The 20,981-nt window shown below is 36.8% G+C and overlaps 1 protein-coding gene across 1 annotated transcript in view; it reads left to right on the top strand.

Moving 5' to 3' along the window:
* HHAT (hedgehog acyltransferase) overlaps positions 1–20,981 on the top strand; it is a 560,175-nt gene that overhangs the window by 449,538 nt on the left and 89,656 nt on the right. The window contains exon 11 of the mRNA XM_001366441.3: positions 7,483–7,627. Coding sequence (XP_001366478.2) covers positions 7,483–7,627 — 145 coding nt within the window. The remainder of the gene's footprint in view (positions 1–7,482; positions 7,628–20,981) is intronic.

Raw genomic sequence — 20,981 nt, forward strand, 5'->3', positions numbered from 1 at the left:
ATGCCAGCTAAATGCAGATTATATACTCTAAGTCACCCAAAACATATTGCCATATTAGCCACATTGCAAAAGTAAATATAAACAAAATAAACCAATAAAAATAAAGTTTTTAAAAAGTATGTTTCAATCTGCATTCAGCATTCATCAGTTCTTTTTCTGGAAGTGGGTAGCATTTTTTCATCTTGGGTCCTTTGGAATTGTGTTGAATCATTATCTTGATCAGAGTAGTTAAGTCTGTCATGGTTGATCATCCTTACAATATTGCTATTACTATGTATTACCATTATCTTCTGGTTCTGCTTCTTTCTGTTTTCATCAGTTCATGTAAGTCTTTCCAATTTTTTTCACAGTGCTAACATTCCTATTTCATTAATCAAATAAGTGCAACTGTTAGTCTGTATTGTACAATACAAACTATTAACTCTTTTAGGTACAGGTGCTTTGATGAAGAATATATTAGGTCATGTAAAATTGGATGTTTAATGAAATTAGGATTTAAAAACTGAAATTGCAATTAAATCCTTGAGGTCTTTATCTTTTAAATTCATGTTCTTTCTTTTAAAAGAATATTTAATAGAATTTATTCTCATATCTCAGACTCTCCTTTCCTTTCCTGAACCATAGAAGGCATCATCTGACAAAAATGTGTATATGTGTGTCTGTATATAAAATGTATATATAACATACATAACACTCTTTAGCGTCTCATGTTTCTGTTTTTCATTTCATTCTCTGATAGTAGGCATTCATACATTATTCTATCAATTCTATATTATATTGTTAATTCTATAGCTTTATGTAATGTTCTCTTGGTTCTACTCATTTCACCATTCATTACTTCATGTAGGTCTTTCCAAGGTTTTTAAAATTTCCAGGTTTTTCTGAAATTATCCTTATAATTTCTATTATGACATTATTCTTCCACCACAATCAAATATCACAAATTGTCCAGCCATTCTTCTATTTATAGTCATCCTCTCTGTTTCCAGTTTTTTGCCACTACAAAACTATCAGAAATATTCTGTACAAATAGTTATTTTTCCTTTCCTTTGTTTTCTTTGGAATAATAGTGATATTAGTTTTGTAGCCATTAGGGCATAGTTCCAAATTGATCTCCAGAATGGTTGGAGAAGTTCACAAATCCACCAATAGTGCATTAGTGTCCCAGTTTTTCCATATCCCCTCCAACATTTTGTCATTTTCCTTTTCTGTCATGTCAGTTAATCTGATAGATGCAAGTTGGTGTCTCAGAATTATTTTAATCATGTCACTATTGATAACTTTGATTTCTTCTTCTGAAAACTGCATGTTCATATACTTTGGCCATTTATCAACTGAGAATTGGTTCTAATTTTTATAAATTTAATTCAGTTCCCTATATATTTGAGAAATGGGACCTTTATCAGAGAAACTTGCGCTAAGTCCCACCCCCTTAGTTTCCTGATTCCTATTTGTGCTGGAACTCTTTGAGGTCCCACCTTAAAAACATACTAATTTTCTGACTTTAGATAATCTTTTGGGCCTCAGTATCTTCATTTCTAAAATTAGGGGGTTGAATTTTAAGAGAGACCTTTAAGGGCTCTATCAGATAATGATCTATGATTCTCTGATCCTATGAAATATAGTCACTTCTCAAATATCAAATTTTCCATTTATCTCTTTCCTTCAGTGAACAAGGCAACTAAGTGGTACACCAGATAGAACATTGAACCTGGAATCAGAAAGACCTGAATTCATAATCTGCCTCACTCGTGTACTAGATATGTGACTCTGGTCAAATCATGTAACCTCTTTTAGCCTCAGTTTCCTCATCTATAAAATGGGGATAACAACAGCACCTACTTCATAGGGTTTGTGAGGATAATCTGAGATATTGTACATAAAGCACTTTGCAAACCTTAAATCATTTCACAAATTGTAGCTGTTATTATCTCAGACAGGTTACCTCTATTGTTTTACACAGACTTCAATCACCCTTTCCCCCAAGTGGTATGGATTCAGGGCATAGAAACACATTTTTAAGAGGAAGCCAACAGAGCAGTCAACATTTGCAACAGATGATCCACAACAGAATTAGCTAAAATGAAAATTTCTCTAGGCTCTCTGTCCCATTTTGGATTGGACTGAAACAATTCAACAAGCATTAATACAATATTTGCTATGTGCCAGGCTTTGCAGTTGGTGCTGGAAGGTACAAAGGCAAAAAAATAAACAATCCTCAACCTTTAGGAACCTTATATTCTTCTTAGGAAAAACAATATGTAGTATTCAGTGGGTAAACATAAAAAATATACCAAATAAACAGAGCCATTTTTTGAGAAAGGGTGGGAGGATGAAGGAGCACTAACAATAAGGGAATGAAGGAAAGGCCTATTATAGAAGAGAAGGCAAGTGGGCAAAGCATTTATTCACTGCTTACTATGTGTCAGACATTGTTTTGCATTAGGAATGCAAATAGAAGCAAAAAGAAAGACAGACTCTTACCCTCATGGATTTTGCATTCTAATAGAGGAAGACAACACATAAGAGAAAACTGGAAGTATAAAAGAATTATAAAAATAAATTATAAAACTATATAATAAAAACATAATATACAACAACAAGAATCTTGTTTAAAGAATGACTTGTATATTTCCACCTCCAGAGAAAGAACTGATAAATAGAAATGAGTAAGGCATAGTTTTAATTACACATTTCTCTTTTTTTGGCAAATGATGCTTTCTTTAATGGGAGAAGGGGAGGAAGGAAAGGAGTTAATTGGGTATTTTGATGTAATAAACATATAAATTTAAATTTTAAAAAGAGAAATTGAAAGGAGTGAAAGCATCTGAATGGGGTATGGTGGAGAAAGAAATCTGGAGGAAGAGTTGGGAGATAAGTGGGATGAATTTGACTTGCCTGGGCACTTTTTAAAAATGAAAGTTCCTGAATGAGCTGACCCTTCAGAGAAAGTAGCTACAAGGGCAGAGGGAGTCTTTAAAGCTGGGGAAACTGGGAAGTGATGGAAAAAGAAGTTTGGAGAATCAGGGCTGAGAGAAGAAGTATGAAAGAGATCTCTTGAGTGGAGGCTTGAAGGGCACTGGATTTCCAAGAGCTTGTGGAAGGAGAGCAGGGTGCATAGCCTTTGAAGAGTCACAGAGGCAAAAGACTGCATGTTACTTTGGGGAATTCTGTTAGAGGAGCTATAAGTATAGCTAATAGTGTTGAGTTGTGATCTTCTCATTGGGGAATCCAGTGACAACTGCAATGTAGATGGGGAAGATTTTAGTGAAAGAACATTGGTGTTAGAGGAAGACAATCTGGGTTCTACACTTGGCTATGCCATTTACTAGTTATGTGTCCTGGGCAATAAACTCTACTTCTGAGTCACTATTTCTTATTAGTATAATGAGAATTGAATTAGATGACCTTCCAAAGTATGATCCAGTCTTTGATTCTGGGGAAAAAAAGGATTATTAAAGACTTCCATTCTATGATCCGTTGATGACTCTATGGTTATCCATCTGAGCAGTCCACCACAGGCTTGTGCTTTATTTATACCAGGAAAAAAGCAAAATTAGCTTCTACTATGTCTTGAGGTTGCATGTTTTCCATGTTTTCTTCTCTTTCTCCCTATATTCATCAGGTTTCTGAATTAATCAGTATATTTGGAGAAAGCAAGAGGACCTGAGGCATCTGTGAGCTGAGCCACATGAATTCCTTATGCTAGATGTGAAATTCTAAAGCATGGCTGGGCCAGGTGGGGTGACATTGTCACAGATGCATCCTAATAGCCTCTGTTTACATTTAGTGATTGCACATGTGGCACCTGTGACCAGAACAGCTGGTGTTTAGAAATAAAAGCCTGGCTTCCTTTATGAATTCCAATGAATAATGTAAAAGGAGGAAGGGAGGGGAAAGAATGAATTGTAGTAAAGATATCTTCATTACTTTAAGTTCCTGTGATTTGCTAATGTTAGCTAGCAGTGCAACTGATTTAGAATACCTTTTAGGGCTGTTATGATTCAAAACTTTATCCTCTCTAAAGCTAATCTTGTGATAAGCACCTCCAAATTTACCTAAACTAGTTCTATGATGATAGACAGAGTCAAGTCTTTGGGCTCATACCCAAAACCTTGCCAAGTTTATAGGATTGCCCACACTTATGCTTTGCTGGATTAGCCCCTGATAATCCAAGATTCTTAACCTGATGATGAAACATCAGAGGATGGCTTTAGTGCAGGATGAGGAAGGACAAGCTAGCCTAGTAGATAGAGTTCTCTACTTGGAATCAAGAAGATTTGGGTTCAAATCCCATCACTGACATTCACTAGCTAGGTGACCATTGGCAAGTCACTCCTCATCTCTACTCTAGGATTTAATTTTCTCATCTAAAAAATGGGATGATGGGAGATCTGAAACAAGGGGATATTGAGCATATTATGGTAGAGGGGAAAGTGCTGGATTTCAAGAAGATCTGAATTCAGACTATATTTATGCTATTTATTATCTATGTGATCTTGGAAAAACTACTTAACCTCTCTGGACCTCAGCTCCCAGATCTGTATAATGATGGGGTTAGAAATAGATGGATTCCGAATGCTGGAGGGGATGTGGCAAAGTAGGGACATTAATTCATTGCTGGTGGAGTTGTGAACTGATCCAACCATTCTGGAGGGCAATTTGGAACTATGCCCAAAGGGCGACAAAAGAATATCTACCCTTTGATCCAGCCATAGCACTGCTGGGTCTGTACCCCAAAGAGATAATGGACAAAAAGACTTGTACAAAAATATTCATAGCTGCGCTCTTTGTGGTGGCCAAAAACTGGAAAACGAGGGGATGCCCATCAATTGGGGAATGGCTGAGCAAATTGTGGTATATGTTGGTGATGGAATACTATTGTGCTAAAAGGAATAATAAAGTGGAGGAGTTCCATGGAGACTGGAACAACCTCCAGGAAGTGATGCAGAGCGAGAGGAGCAGAACCAGGAGAACATTGTACACAGAGACTAATACACTGTGGTATAATCGAACGTAATGGACTTCTCCATTAATGGCGGTGTAATGTCCCTGAACAATTTGCAGGGATCTAGGAGAAAAAAACACTATTCATAAGCAAAGGATAAACTATGGGAGTGGAAACACCGAGGAAAAGCAACTGCCTGAATACAGCGGTTGAGGGGACATGACAGAGGATAGACTCTAAATGAACACTCTAATGCAAATATTATCAACAAAGCAATGGGTTCAAATCAAGAAAACATGTAATGCCCAGTGGATTTACGTGTCGGCTATGGGGGTGGGGGGGAGGAAAAGAAAATGATCTATGTCTTTAATGAATAATGCTTGGAAATGATCAAATAAAATATATTAATAAAAAAAAAGAAATAGATGGATTCCAAAGAACCTTCTAAATGTCCTCTAAATTTGTGCTCCTGTGACATCCAATAAGGGTATTGCAGGGCTCAAATTAAAAAAAATTATGTATGATACTTTGCAAATTTAAAAATACAAAGTATGGTGGAGGGTATGCTGGGCTTGCAGTCAGAAAACCTTGGTTCAAAAACTTAGCAATTACATGCTAAGTCAAAGATAGTTCGCACTCTATGTTAGTGGAGAGAACTTCTACCTCAGAATTACCCAACACTGATAAAAATCTCAGATCCTTGATTTGTTTATTTGTATCAAAGTCAGTTATTAATATGTAAAAACAAACTGAATTACTTATAATCAGGTGAAAAAAATCATTTTACAAAGCTCCTGTTTGTATATAACCTTCCATGTGGCACTTCTTATATGTGAATCTGACATGTTCTCTGAGCCGTTTTTCCAGAAGTGGGAATGAGATCCACATTCTCTCATTTGTTCCTGATGGATCTTGCATCTCACTCATCTGAGGAGTATTTTTTAGGGCTGAATGAATTGAGGAATAAAGGAGATAATTTATCAGACCTGTGATTTTGGCTTCATTAGCACCATATTCTCATCCTAGAATTGGAAACAAACATGCAAAGACATTAGAGACAAAGTGGGAAAAAAGAACTAAATTATAGACAGTCAAAATATTTAGTTTGCAAGGCTAAGTGCATTTTAAGATGAAGAACATTGAGGTTTTGAACTCAAAGAGGTTGTCTCTGCTTCCTAGATTAATCCCAAAAGACTTATTGAAAGAAGTAGGCATTTTAATAGCCATTTGGATTGGTTGACTGCTCTGAGGGCAGGAACATTCCAAAAAGATTATACTTATTAAGAGAAAAGATCTGTGAAAAACTGTAAACAATTAGGTCCCCATCAATTAGGGAATGGCTAAACAAATTGTGGCATATGAAGGCAATTGGATATTACTGTGCTGTAAGAAATGATAAACTTGATGAATAGAGTGAAACATGGAAAGATTTAAAAGAACTGATGATGAACAAATTAAGCAGAGCCAGGAGAAGATTATACACAATATAAAGGAAAAGAACAAAAACACTAAAAAAATTGAAACTGAATATTGCAGAGTTATAAGGAAGATGCTTGCCCCCAAGAAGAAATAGAAGATAGTTATCTCTACCCTTTGCAGAGGTAAGAGAGTTCTGTGAGTGGGGAGAAGGGAGAGCAAGCATTATAACATTATTATTTTAAGCATTTTCTAGTTGCCTGGAACTAGATTAAGGGTTTTACAAATATTTTATCATTTAATCCTCACAACAACCCTGGAAAGTAGGAGCTATTATTATCCCATTCAACAGTAGAGGAGACTGAGTCATATGAGGGTTAAGCTGCTTGCTCAGGGTTAGGCTAGGAAGTGTCTGAGGCTAAATTTGAACTTAGGTCTACCTGACTTCAAACTCAGCTCTCTATCCTACTACATGGAGCACTGTACACACCTTCAGATTTTTTTCAATATGTTGATTGATTTTACATAATTTTTCTCTCATTTAAAAAATTCTTTGTTATATGGGTTGACTCAGGGAGGAGGAGAGAGATGGGGGAATGTAAACAATATACAGACAAAAGATGGCATTACATTTTTTTAATTTTAAGAAAACCTCTTTTTCTAGAAGATCAGAAAACTGAGAACTAGAAGTGTTAAAGGGATCTAATTCAAATTCATCTTTTTACAAATGAAAAACGGAGGTGCAGGGAATTAAAGTGAATTGCTAAATATTGCAAAATGGTAAATAACAATAATAATAAGCTGATATTTACATAGTACTTTTAAAAGATTTACTAAGCACTATATATCCCTGATCTCATTTGATCTTCACAATATCCCTGTGAGATACAGGCACTTTTATCCTTTGAAAGATGGAAAAATAGAGACTAATAGAGGCTAATAATCTCATCCAACACCAAACAGCTGGCAAGGGTCTGGGGTAGGTCTCAAATTCAGGTCTGATTGACTTTAAAACCAGTGCTCAATGTCCATTACCCTGTGTAGAGCAAGGACAAGTGCTCTCAGGAATTAGCAATTTTGATATTTATTAATAAATGTTTCTTGGTTGTGTTGTGCAGGTGCAGCATCTCTCCCCACAAATTCGCCGTCGACTGCATGCCACTTTGGCCGGTGCCTCCACCTCAATGCTGATTCTGTCCAACCTGGTATTTCTTGGGGGAAATGATGTTGGAAGAATCTACTGGAACAGAATCTTCTTACAAGGTAAGCTAGGAGGCTTTGCAGCTTTGAATAGGATTCACTCTTCAGTCTGTAAGGCAAGTCAGCATCCAGGATCTGGAGTGGCATCTTGAGCTAATGCTAGATTGTCAAACTTTGGTCAGGGTAGAAACTCTCTGCATTCTTGGACATAACTAATAACCCTTAAAGAGTTTCCTGAGCCTCAGGATGGCTAAGTGACTTACTTCTCTATGTTCATGTAACCAGGTCAGAGTCAGTCGAGGTCAGAGATAGGATTTGAACCCAGGTGTTCTTGACTTCAAGTCCAGCCTTTCTACACATGCATTTAGGAACAGATGCTAGTTTTAAAAAGTCCATCCATCATCCCTGAGGATGTGTGCCATTCACTAAGTAGGGGCACTAATTATAATCAGATATTTTCATTTAATAAGTCAGGATTATGGTATAGTAGAAAAGAGGACAAATTTGGAGTAAGAGGAGTTGAAATCAAATATTGACTTTGCTGCTTCCTAGATGTGGGACCTGGAATTGAAAAAAATCCTTACTTCATATTCAACTACAGACCCTTAGTAATGGTCTGATTTTGAGCAAACCACCTAACCTCTTTCTGACTCAGTTTACTCTTCCATGAAATGGGAGATAATAATAGCACTGGTCTCCAACTGGGAGCATAAAATGAGATATTTGTAAAGCCCTACCCAAATATTAAAACATTCTATAAATGCTTTGCCCACAATGGGCAAATCATTTATCTTTTCTTGTCCTTAGTTTCTACATCTGTAAAATGGAGGGGCTGAATTAGATGATTTCTGAGGTGCCTTCTGGCTCTAATTTGATGATTCTATAATTTTAATGTTAAACAGTATCTCAAATTCTATTGTTTTTATACCACTTCTCCTACCCTTGCTATTCCTACTCTAATTTCCTTTTCTCTCCCAAGTTACTTCATTGTGTGGTTGTCCCAACCCACACTGATGATGCCATCTTTTCTCTATTTAGTTCCCAGAAAATCCTTCCTGGATTCTAGAAGGCCCACTGGCATCACTGTTCTCACCTGGATCCCATTTTCCCCCTAAAGGTCCAAACATCACTATCTCTGCTTGCCTAACTGAGCTAATATTAGCTAGCTCCAAAGTTTTAGTCTTTTAAAAATTAACTTTTTCCCCAATTAATAAATATCTTCTTGGCTGGGATTCATATTTAACTAAATACATTAAGTGGATCAAGTGGGCAGCTGTGTGCTGACATAAGGGAGGTGTCTCCTCGGAAGTTCTGGTGAGAAAATCATGTCATTCGTTGACTGTCATTTATTTATAGTCAAGATTTCTTCTCTGAGGCTGTGACTAATAGCTACACCAGCTCCCTGAGGGAGCTAGATCTGCTCAGACATCATGCTATTTTGCCCAACTTCTCAAATTTTTAAGAGAACAGATTGTTGTTCTCAGTTGCTAACCCTTCCCTCCCCAATACTGTAGCCTGTTGCCTATTGGTTTTAGCTGGTGAGAGTCTTCCTAAATGGTAGAGCAGAAAATTTTCATCCCTGAGCTACTCCTCTCCTCCCCAGGTTTCAAGAGAGCCAAAGGTACCTTGACCAGTGCTGAGTTCCAAGCAGAAATAAATAGCAGAGGGAGGTTTTCAGGAGCAACAATGATCTAATGATTGGGGAGGTTCTGCCAGTAAGTTTTTGCTCTGCCTTCATCTTTCCACTTCACTCCCATAATTAGCTCTTGTTGAGTGGGAGATTACAGGCAGGGTGATCTTCGGCTATACAGTACTCATTGTTCTTTTAAAAAAAAGAAAAGGAAGCTTTTTAAAAGAGGCTGAAGCAGAAGTGATGGAGGCATGGGTCTGGAGGAAAGACACTCCTTGGGTGGAAAGACCCATTTCTTATACCCCAATAGGGAATAACCAGAAACTAAGCTCTCCATTTACTGGTGCCTATAAGATCTGACTGCCCCAAATCACACCTTAACCTCAGAGAGCAAAATCAAAGCATGGCTCATCGAATACCCTCTTTCTGTGCCAGGTTTAGTCTCTCAAGTAAGTTCAGGACTCAGAAATTCCAGGAGACCTGCCCCAAGCTGGGAGTTAGAAATAGTCTAGGACTGGCATGCCAAAAGACCTTGCCTGGTTCTGTGCCTTTGTGGAATGTTGCCCTAGAATTGCCATTTGGCTTTTTGTTTACTCCAGCCTGGAAAATGGAGTAGACATCTCCTGAGATAAGGCTTAATTTATCAATCAACCAACCTACTCATAAGCATTGTTAGGGGCACACTATGTGAGGAGCACAGGGTTAGTTGCAACGGGATTCAAAGGTATCGCCTCTCTTACCAAACTGATTTCAGATGATGAGAGTTAGTGTGACAGTGTAGAGAAAAAGTTGATCTCAAGATTAGGAAAATTTGTGCTCAAATATTAGCTGTGTGACTTTGGGTAAGTCACTCTAACCTCTAAATGCTCTAAACAACTCTCTAAGATGTTGAGTTGCAGAGAAAAGACCAACTTGCATTGGAAGAGAAAATGAAATAACATATCCCCTTCCTGTAACACAATCAGTGTTCTAGTCATACTGGCCTCCTTGATTCATGATGTAAAATGCTGTTCACTTCCAAGTAGAGAACTCATGGACTCTGAGTGCAGATTGAGGCATCATTTTCTTCTCTTTTTTTATTTTTCTCACTTTTTTTCTCAACATGGTTTATGCAAAAATATGTTTTGCATCCTTTCAGTTGTATAATGGGTATCACATTTCTTGACTTCCCAAAAGATTGGGGAGGGATCAAGGGAGAGAGAATTTACAATGAAAAACAAAAATTGAAAATAAAAAAAGTTAAATACTGACTAATTTGAATTTTTCCATATTCTAGATTTTTAGCCCCCACTTCTGAATTTCTGCATAAGCCTCATATCTTGAATCCTCACCACTACCTTTTAGAATCCTCTAAAAAATCCTCTAAAAAAAAAAGAATATTCTCTGTTTAAGACTCCTCCCCACCCCCAGGGGAGGGCAGCTGGGTGGCTCAGTGGATTGAGAGCCAGGCCTAGAGACAAGAGGTCCTCAGTTCAAATTTGACCTCAGACCCTTCCTAGCTGTGTGACCCTGGGCAAGTCACTTGACCTCCATTACCTAGCCCTTACCACTCTTTTGCCTTGGAGCCAATACACAGTATTGATTCTTAGATAGAATGTAAGGGTTTAAAAAAAAAAGATTTTTTTTTCTTATACCTTCCAGCTGTTATTGCTTTTTATTCCCCCAAATACCTTTTATTTACTTCAAATTATTTTTATTTTTATACATTTTATATTTAATTATCTGTTTACTTGTTTTCCTTTAACAGAATATAAGCTCCTCAAGAGGAGAAACTATTTCATTTTTTCTAGTACCTAATATATTACTCATATATAGTAGATGCTTAAGAACTTCTTGAGATTGGCTAAACTGAATTCAGCTAAACTGAATTCATCCTTACTCCCCCTCCCCCTCCAATCCACATAAATTCCTAAATAATTGACCAAAAGATGTAACACACAAATAAAATCCCATAACCCAAGGGGGGGAAAAGAGAAAGGAATAAAGCTATGTGCCTGATATTTCCCTCTTTCCCCTTGGATTCAGAGCATTTAAATTTTTAAAAATATGTATTAATATCTTTTGTTTTGATACCACCTACATTTCTTGATGTAGTTCTCCTCCTCCTGGAGGGGAATTGCTTTGAACAGAGAATTAAAAATAGCCAAAAAGAAGTTCATAAAAACTAATCAGCATATCAAAGAAGTCTGTTATTACATGCAGTGTTCTGCACCCATAGTCCCCCACCTCAGCAAAGAAGCAGTGGTGGGAGTGGAAGGAAGGTACATTCTCACATCTCCTTTGGGGCTCAGTTTGATCATCATTGCGATTTTACAGCATTCAGTTTCAAGTTGATCATCAGTTCTGTGTTTCCCAGTTCACCCTGAGAATGTGATTTCTAGAAGGGTTCTCATTTTAATAAAATTTCACCACAATGAAGGCCCTGAGGATCTGATTACAAGACAATTGTAGGAGGCCTTTGAAAGCAAAGAATCATTTGGGAGACCCTCAAACCCCACTGCTAATGAAAGGTAAATATTTGTAGAAGAGTAAGTGGGTCTGGTCCCTGGTTGGAGAGTTGCCCTCAGCTGCATTCCATAAGCATTGAGGGGGATGATATGGGGTTAACTAATGTACCCTTCTTCAGTTCAGGTTTTTATCTAGTTTTGCTTTGCTTCTAGCTTAGCTACAAAGGCAAATAGCAGAGGTTTTAATATGCCACCAGCCAATTTTCTATAGGGTTTTTACATGACTTCTTTTAATATGAAGCAGATTCTACCCCCTTCATGCCCCATTTCCCCACTATATATCCCAAGAAAAAAAGATGTGATATAGTGGAAATAATACTACACTGGAACTAGGTCTTGGTCCCAGAATTGCCCTTAATTTTCTTTGTGATTTGTGATTCCACCTCTTGGGTTTCAGACTCATCATCTGAAAGTGAAGAAAATTGAAAACTTGGTGTGTCAGAAACTATGTCTTACCTAGACTTTGTATCTTCCTCAATTCCTAGCAAAATAAATATTTTAATTGAATCTAATTAAGTCTATGATCTAAAACATCCTTAAGGAAAAAGCAGACTTGTTCTCTATGGTCCTAAAGTGTTACTTTTTGTAAATGATTTTTAATCAGTCAGAATTGCCTTAGCTCTTGAGATCAGAAAAAAGAACCAGAATCACAACAAATGACAGTATCTGCTCCCTGATTTTAGTTGCTATGGTGCATGAGTCCTGGGTAGAAATCTGAGCTACTGACAGGAGAAAGCTGAGTTCAAGCCATATTTCTGTTACTTGCTGTGTGACTCTGGGCAAATCCTTGAGCCTCTTATTGCTCCAGGCAACTCTAAGACTATAAATTGCAGAGATAGTGTTGATCTCTATTGATGGAAGAAAATTTTTTTCACCAGAAGTTCTCTATGCCAGTGAAATTCCAATTCTAGTCCCCTCCTCCCCCACGAAAACCATTTTATACATTTGCTTTGGTTATTTACTATATATAATTATTTCACAGTCAAGAAGAGCAGGATTTAAATGCTACCTTATACACACAATAGCTCTGTGTCCTTAGGAAAGTCACTTAACCTTTGGGTATCTCAGTTACTTCATCTGTCAAATGAGAGATTTGACTTGATGAACTTTTAGGTCTCTTCTAGCTTTAAATCTTTGAGGAATGTTGATACTAAATGAATGTCTTAAAGACTTGTATCTTTAAAAGAACTTAGAATGGTTACCTGGAACTGGAAAAGGAATCAAAAGGTCTTTTGTTCTCAAAGAATGTTTACATAAAATCAATTCAAAACTATGCTGTAAATGCTGTTTAGAAATGTTTTATTATATTTTTCTTTTCCAGAATACATGTAGATACAATTTTTAATAATTACTTTCTGACACTTTATGATCCATGATCTTGTCTCTTCCTCTCTTCTCTCCCCACCCCAATATGGCAGATAATATGATAAAGGTTATACATGTGCTATCATGCAGTACATATTTTCATGAATATATATTGCATGAATGTTGTTGTTCTTTTTCCATTTCAAACATATCTGATTCATTGTGACCCCATTTGAGATTTTCCTGGCAAAGATGCTAGAGTGGGTGTGGCTTGCCATTTCCTTCTAAAGCTTATTTTGCAGATGAGGAAACTGAGACAAACAGAGTTAAGTGATTTGCCTAGGGTCACACAACTGGTAAGTGTCTAAGGACAGGTTTGAACTCAGGAAGATGAATCTTCCTTATTCCAAACCCAGTTCTCTATTCATTGTGCCATCTAGCTGTCTCATGCTATACATGTGCCATTTTCTAGTAAAGGAAGATATCAAGCTTCCCTGGGTGGCCCATGGTAGTGCCATTTGTTGTATAGGTTGTGTGTTTCCTCATTTTGAGGGCTGACTGAACAACTGAGTACCCTATTTTTGTATGCTTTGATGGATCTGTTATCTTTTTCATGTGAATACTTCTGACTCTGGTGCTGGTTACAACCCACCCTTGCCTTGTTCATTCTATGTAATTCTTGGTCATATCCACTTGTAAATTCTTTGAAGAACATTTACCTTCTATTGCTGAATACCTTGTTTTAGTTTTTAAAAAATGTTTCATAGCTAATAGTGCATTGCTCTCAGTTTGTTATTCCATACTCACAACATCACTGTGCACCTCCTTTTTCAATTATTTAATTGCTTGATTAAATTTTTATTTCTATTTCTGAATGCAAGTCATCATTCATAATGCTTCATTCTTCTTTTACTCACCATGTACATCTCCACTGCCCTTCAGATAACCCATTTGTATTGGATTTATGGACTATGTTAGGAAGATACCTCTACGAGTGGATAGGTAGTAGCTCCACTGTGCTCTCTCCTCATTTTTAATATTGCCTTCAATTCTAGGTACTGATGTTTAATAAGGAAATTCATAAGCTGGAGAATATCCAGAGAAGGGAAAAGAGCCTTGAGTCATATGAGGATAGCTTGAAGGAACTAGATATATTTATCTTAGAAAAGAGAAGAATCATAGAAACAAGCTAACTTGCTTCAGTATTTGAAGGGTTGTCATGTGAAGGAGGGATGAAACTTGTTCCATTTGGTCCCAATGAACAGATCCAAGAGGACTGGATAGAAGCTGCAAAGAGGCCAATTTAGACTTAATATCAGGAAACACTTCCTGCAATTAGAGCTGTCTCAAGGTGGAATGGCTTACCTCCAGGAGTGGGGGTAGCCTATCCTTGAAGGTCTTAAAGTAGAAACTGGGCAACCACTTGCCAGGTATGTTATCATGAGAATTACTGGTATGATTAAATTATATTGCATGTTTTCTAGACATATAACATTGTCAATCGATAAACATTTAAGTGCCTAGCACTATGCTAAGTGCGGGGGATACAAAAAGAGGAAAAACAGTCCCTATTCTTGAAGAGCTTACAATCTAGTGAAGAGACAATATCCAAATACATAAAGAAAAAGTCAATTGTTTACAGGATAAATAAGAAATAATTAACAGAGGGAAGGCACTGGAATTAAAAGGAGTTGGGGAAGGCTTCCTGTAGAAAGTGGGATTTTAGTTGGGACATAAAGGAAGTCAGGAAGGTTAGTAATTGGTGATGAGGAAGGACAGCACTCCAGGCATGGGGGACAGCCAGAGAAAGTGCCTCAAGCTGAGAGATGTCTTGTTCATGGGACAGTGAAGAGGTCAATGACACAGCATTGAAGAATAAGTTAGAGAGAAAAAGTGTAAGAATATTGGAAAGATAGGAGAGGGTCAAGTCTTTGAATGCTAAACAAAGCATTTTGTCTTTGTTTCTGGAGACAACTGGAAGCCACTGAATTTTATTGAGTGGATCGGTGGGTGAGGTATGACCTGATCAGAACATGTTGGGACAATCATATTAGTGGCCTTTTACTTATAAAGATAAATTTCTCCATTAATTTATATTAAATTTTTATTTTTATACTGGCCACATTTTAAGATGTAGCATTTTTTTCTGCCTTACTCTCCCAAAGAGCCATCTCTTAAAGGAGGGAAAAAATTAGTCCAGGAAAGCTAACCAACATGCTTAAAATTAAATACACTGTTCAGTAGTCATAGTCCTCTCCTTCTGTAAGAGGAGATGGAGGTGCCTTCTTATATCTCATTTTATAGGATATGGCCACTATACTTTTGTTTAGTCCTTATGATTTCACATTAAGTAGTTTTGATTACTTTGTAGTCATTTTATGTTTTCCTTGTTCTTCTTATTTCACTTTGTATCAGTTTATATAAGTCCTATAGCATTTCGCTGTATTTTTATATTTCTTAAATATAGTAATTATTTCTTTATAATATAGCAATTTTTATTATATAGTAACAAATTATGTAATAGTATAACAAAAATTTTTAAATACAGTAATATTTAGGTTCATGTTCTAGACTATTTCAAAGCTCCATAAAATGTCATAGGATCTAGGAGGCAGCTAGGTGGTTAAGTAGATAGAGAGCTAGGCCTGGAGAGGAGGTCCTGAGTTCAAATCTGGTATCAAATACTTCCTAGCTTTGGAGCCTTGGGCAAGTCACTTGAATCCCATTGCCTGGCCCTTACCACTCTTCTGCCAAAGAACCAATTCAGAGTATTGATTCTAGGATGGAAGGAAAGGCTTTTAAAAAATTCAAATTCATAAGTTCATAGATTAGAGCTGGGAGGGACCTTAGAGGCATTTTGCCTAATTTCCTGCTTTTACAGATGAAGAAACTTAAAAGGTCAATGAAGTTAAGCGACTTGCCCAAGATTACACAGGAAATACTGAATTTTTATGTCAAAGAAAAGCTTGAAATTGCTGAAGACACTTTGAAATTTTCTATACTCTTGTTTCTCCTCTTCAATTCTGGTGTGAGCTCATTATCAATCTGTGATGCCTATCCAAAATAAATGTTCTGATAGATCAATTCAATTGTCTGCCCACTTCACTGCATCTAATAACCTGAACAATAGACATTCTTTACCTTCTTGGGTTGGTTATTAGACCTTGGCCTCAAGTGATTATTAATCTCACTATGCACATTCTGTAGAATATTGAGGTTTAATCTAGTCATTTTAATGCCATACATAAATATGACCATCTGGAGACCCTCCTATTTAGAGACTCTTTCTTATTTGGACTATATACATGAAATCTCCATGACAGTGACATTTTCTTGAGCTAGAATACATCTTCCTGTTTTATACTTCCCTTGATATTTGTCATTCAAAAGAATGTGAGTCGTGACTAGAAGGTAACATGAACATTCATCTAATTGCTTCAGTCATACCTTATATTGTATAGATCTTTATCAGTTGCTTATTAGTAGGGTTAATATCAGGTAAAAGAGACTATCATGGATAGAGAGCTGGCTTCAGAGTCAAGAAGACCTATATTGAATGGAAAATGAGGGGAGTTGGACTACTCTGACCTTGGGGAAGTATAATTTACCTTCTTAGTTCCCTAGGCAATTATAAATTTCAGAGAAGGCATTGATGTATATTGGTATTAGAAGTTTTCAATGAGTGCCCATCTAAACAAATGAATTCACAAATCTAGGAAAAGAAAAAAACATTGGCCTTTAAGAATCATTTGGCTTGTATAATTTTAATTTTTCCTGAAATTTTTCTTCAGCCAACCCTACCAATATTCATCAAATTGAATTTTGAAGGGAGATGGTCTTTCTAAATCAAGCCTGCCTTTGAAAAAATATAACACTCATAGGAATAGCTGGACTTTTCCTAAAGATAATAAACAGTATATATTTAAAACCATCATCAAGCATCATCTGCAATGAGGATAAGTTAGAAGCCTCCCCAATAATATTAGGAGTGAAGCAAAGATGCCCATTATCACCTCTATTATTTAACATTGTACTAGAAACCCTAGCTGTAACAATTAGAGATGAAAAAGAAATTAAAGGGATTAAAATAGGCAATGAGGAAACTAAACTATCACTCTTTGTAGATGATATGATGATCTATTTAAAAAATCCTTTAAAAAATCAACTAAAAGACTAGTGGAAATAACTAACAACTTTAGCAAGTTGCAGGGTACAAGATAAACCCACATAAATCATCATTTTTATATATTTCCAAGAACATTCATCAGCAAGAGTTAGAAAGAAAAACTTCATTTAAAATCAGTCTAGACAATATAAAATATTTAGGAATATATCTACTAAGACAAACACAGGAATTATATGAACACAACTACAAAAAACTTTTCACACAAATAAAACTAGATCTAAATATGTGGGAAAACCTTAAATGCACATGGGTAGGATGAGCTAACATAATAAAATTGACAATCCTACCCAAAGTAATCTACTTATTCGGTACCATACCTATCAAACTACCAAAAAACTTTTTCTTAGAATTATAAAAAATTATAACAAAGTTCATCTGGAAGATCAATAGATCAAGAATATCAAGGTAAATAATGAAAAAAAACTGTGAAGTATGTGGGCGTAGCAGTGCCAGATCTTAAAAACTGTACTATAAATATAAAGCAGTGGTCATCAAAACAAAATGGTACTAACTAGAGACAGAAGGGTAAACCAATGTAATAGTATAGTAGTAGTCTCTCAGTAACCAAGGATGATGATTGTCTTGTGCTCTTTCATCTGTGATGTAGATGAGTGTGCACAAAGACACTTGTGCGTGAAGGAGATTTAAGTGGAAAAGTCAATGCATAGAGACAGTCCCACTCTCTTGGCATTGGAAGCCTGGGTCCATTGGCACGAAAAGTCGTTACACCTGGAGACTTCCTCAGCTGCATTGGATGGCCATGTTGTCCTTTGTGCTCCAACACGCCCTAAGCACTCCACAGTGCTTTGCTGCGTCGCCATCTTAGCCATTGAACCTTCTTGAACCTTGAACCTTCTGTTCGGCCGAAGCAGTCTTCACATGCTGGGTGAGCAATGCCTTAGTTCACCAGGGGTCGACAATGACCCGATGGCTACCCTCACAAGGTTTAGCCGGCCTGTCGAAGCCGTTGCCCGGGGTGTGGCCGCTGCCACATGTTAACAGCTACTGGGAGCCACAGGTGAGAGCTGGGTGTCAGGTGAGGGTCAGAGGTTGGAGAGCTGCCCTAGGAGAGCACGACAAGCCCTCCATACCAGAAATACTACTCCTCCCTGAGCACCCCATACACCCCAAATCAATGTAATAGACTATGCGTAAATGACTTCAAGAAGATAGAGTTCAATAAACCCAAAGATGTCAGCTTTTGGGACAAGAACCCATTATTTGAAAAAAACTGCTGGGAAAATTGGAAAACAGTATGGGAGAGATTAGGTTTAGATCAGTATCTCACCAAGATAAATTCAGAATGGGTAAATGACTTAAATATAAAGAGGGAAATTAGAAGTAAATTAGGTGAACATAGAATAGTATAGCTGTCAGATCTTTGGGAAAGGAAAGAATTTAAGACCAAGCAAAAGATAGAAAATATTATAAAATATAAAATAAATAATTTTGATTACATTAAATTAAAAAGTTTTCATACAAACAAAACCAATGCAACCAAAGTTAGAAGTGAAGCAAAAATTGGGGTGGGGGGGGAATCTTGATAACAAAAACCTCTGACAAAGGTCTAACTCAAATTTATAAGGAACTAAATCAATTGTACAAAAAAATCAAGCCATTCCCCAATTGATAAATGGGCAAGGGACATGAGGTAGTTTTCAGATAAAGAAATCAAAACTATCAATAAGCACATGAAAAAGTATTCTAAATCTCTCATAATTAGAGCAATACAAATCAAAACAACTCTGGGGTACTACCTTACACCTAGCAGATTGGCCAATATGACAGTTAAGGAAAATAATAAATGTTGGAGGGGATGTGGCAAAACTGGGACACTAATACACTGTTGGTGGAGTTGTGAATTGGTCCAACCATTCTGGACGGCAATTTGGAACCATGCCCATAGTACTTTAAAAAAATGCCTGGGGCAGCTGGGTAGCTCAGTGGATTGAGAGCTAGCCCTAGAGACGGGAGGTCCTAGGTTCAAATCTGGCCTCAGACACTTCCCAGCTGTGTGACCCTGGGCAAGTTACTTCAGCCCCACTGCCTAGCCCTTACCACTCTTCTGCCTTGGAGCCAATACACACTATTGACTCGAAGACAGAAGGTAAGCGTTTAAAAAAAATGCCATACCACTGTTGGGTTTATACCCCAAAGAGAAAATGAGGAAAAATACTTGTACAAAAATATTTATAGCTGTGCCCTTTGTGGTGGCAAAATTTTGGAAAATTCGGGGGTATCCATAGATTGGGGAGTGACTTAACAAATTGTGGTATCTGATGGTGATGGATTCCTATTGTACTGAAAGGACTAATGAACTGGAGGAATTCCATGTGAACTAGAAAGACTTCCAGGAACTGATGCAGAGTGAAAGGAGAACTAGGAGAACATTGTACACAGAGACAGGTAGACGGTGGCACAGATTCACATACAAGAAGTGCCATGTGGAAGACTTCTCTAAATGCAATAATTTAGGACAATCCTGAAGGACTTATGAGAAAGAACACTATCCACATCCAGAGAAAGAACTGTGGGAACAGAAATGCAAAAGAAAAATGTATGATTGATCACATGGTTTGATGGATACCTAATAGGGGATTTTGACTTTAAATGATCACTCTATTTCAGATATGAATATCATGTAATTAGGTTTTGAACAATGATACATGTATAACCCAGTGGGATTGCTTGTTGGCTCTGGGGAGGGGGAGAAGAGAGGAAGAGAGGGAAAGAACATGAATCATGTAACCATGGAAAAATATTCTAAATAAAGTAATTTTAAAAATAAAATAAAATACTTTAAAAAATAATAAATAAATTATGCCTACTCAACCAAGGCTGAGATTTTGAGAGTGACATTATGGTATGATAGAAAAATCATTGACCTTTTTATCAGAGGAACTGGCAACTGGGCTGCCATTTTTTACTTGTTGAGACCATGGGCAAGTCATTACCCTTCCTTTACTTCAGTGTCCTCATCTATAAAATGATCAGATTGGACAAGGTGATCTTTAATGATCCTTCCAGTTCTAAATCTGTGATCCTATCTATGATCCTGGCTTCTCTGACAGTCAAAAAACTTTACCAAGTTCCTACTATAGGGACAGCTAGCTTACTTAGTGTATAGAGCACTAGTCTTGGAATTGGGAGGACCTGGGCTCAAATGTGGTCTCAGATACTTCCTAGCTTTATGACTGAGGAAGTCACTTAACCCCAATTGCCCAGCTCTTACAAGTCTGCTGCTTTAGAATTAATACTAAGACAGAAGGTAAAAGTTTTTTTAAAAGTTCCTATTATGTATTAGGCGCTATGTTGGAGGTACAAAATAAAGGGGAAAAAAATCCCCATATTTAAGGAGCTCACATTCTAATAAATAAAACAAATGTAAATAGTTGGATAAATGCAAGATATACATTGTATATGTACAAATATATTCATATATATGTATTTATGTATATACACAGACATCTATATAGATACCTATATATAGTTAGATGTATCTTTGTGGATATATTTCTGTTATTTCTAATATTTCTATTATTAGGTTGATAGATGTACATATATTTAAAGAGGGAGAGAGAGAGAGAAAAAAGATGTCCACTTATATAGTCTATCTATCTGTCTAAAGAGTGAGATGGATGGAATATAATCTCTGAATGGATCAGCGAGAGTGAAGGGTAGCAGGTAAAGACCTCTTGTAGAACATGAGATTAGTACTGCCTGAGTCACTCAGAAAAGCTCAATATCTTCCTTTCCTGGGATTCTTTTGTAGCAGGACATATTCACTGC

The sequence above is a fragment of the Monodelphis domestica genome, chromosome 2 (genome assembly GCF_027887165.1).
Source record: "Monodelphis domestica isolate mMonDom1 chromosome 2, mMonDom1.pri, whole genome shotgun sequence".
Classification (NCBI taxonomy): domain Eukaryota; kingdom Metazoa; phylum Chordata; class Mammalia; order Didelphimorphia; family Didelphidae; genus Monodelphis; species Monodelphis domestica.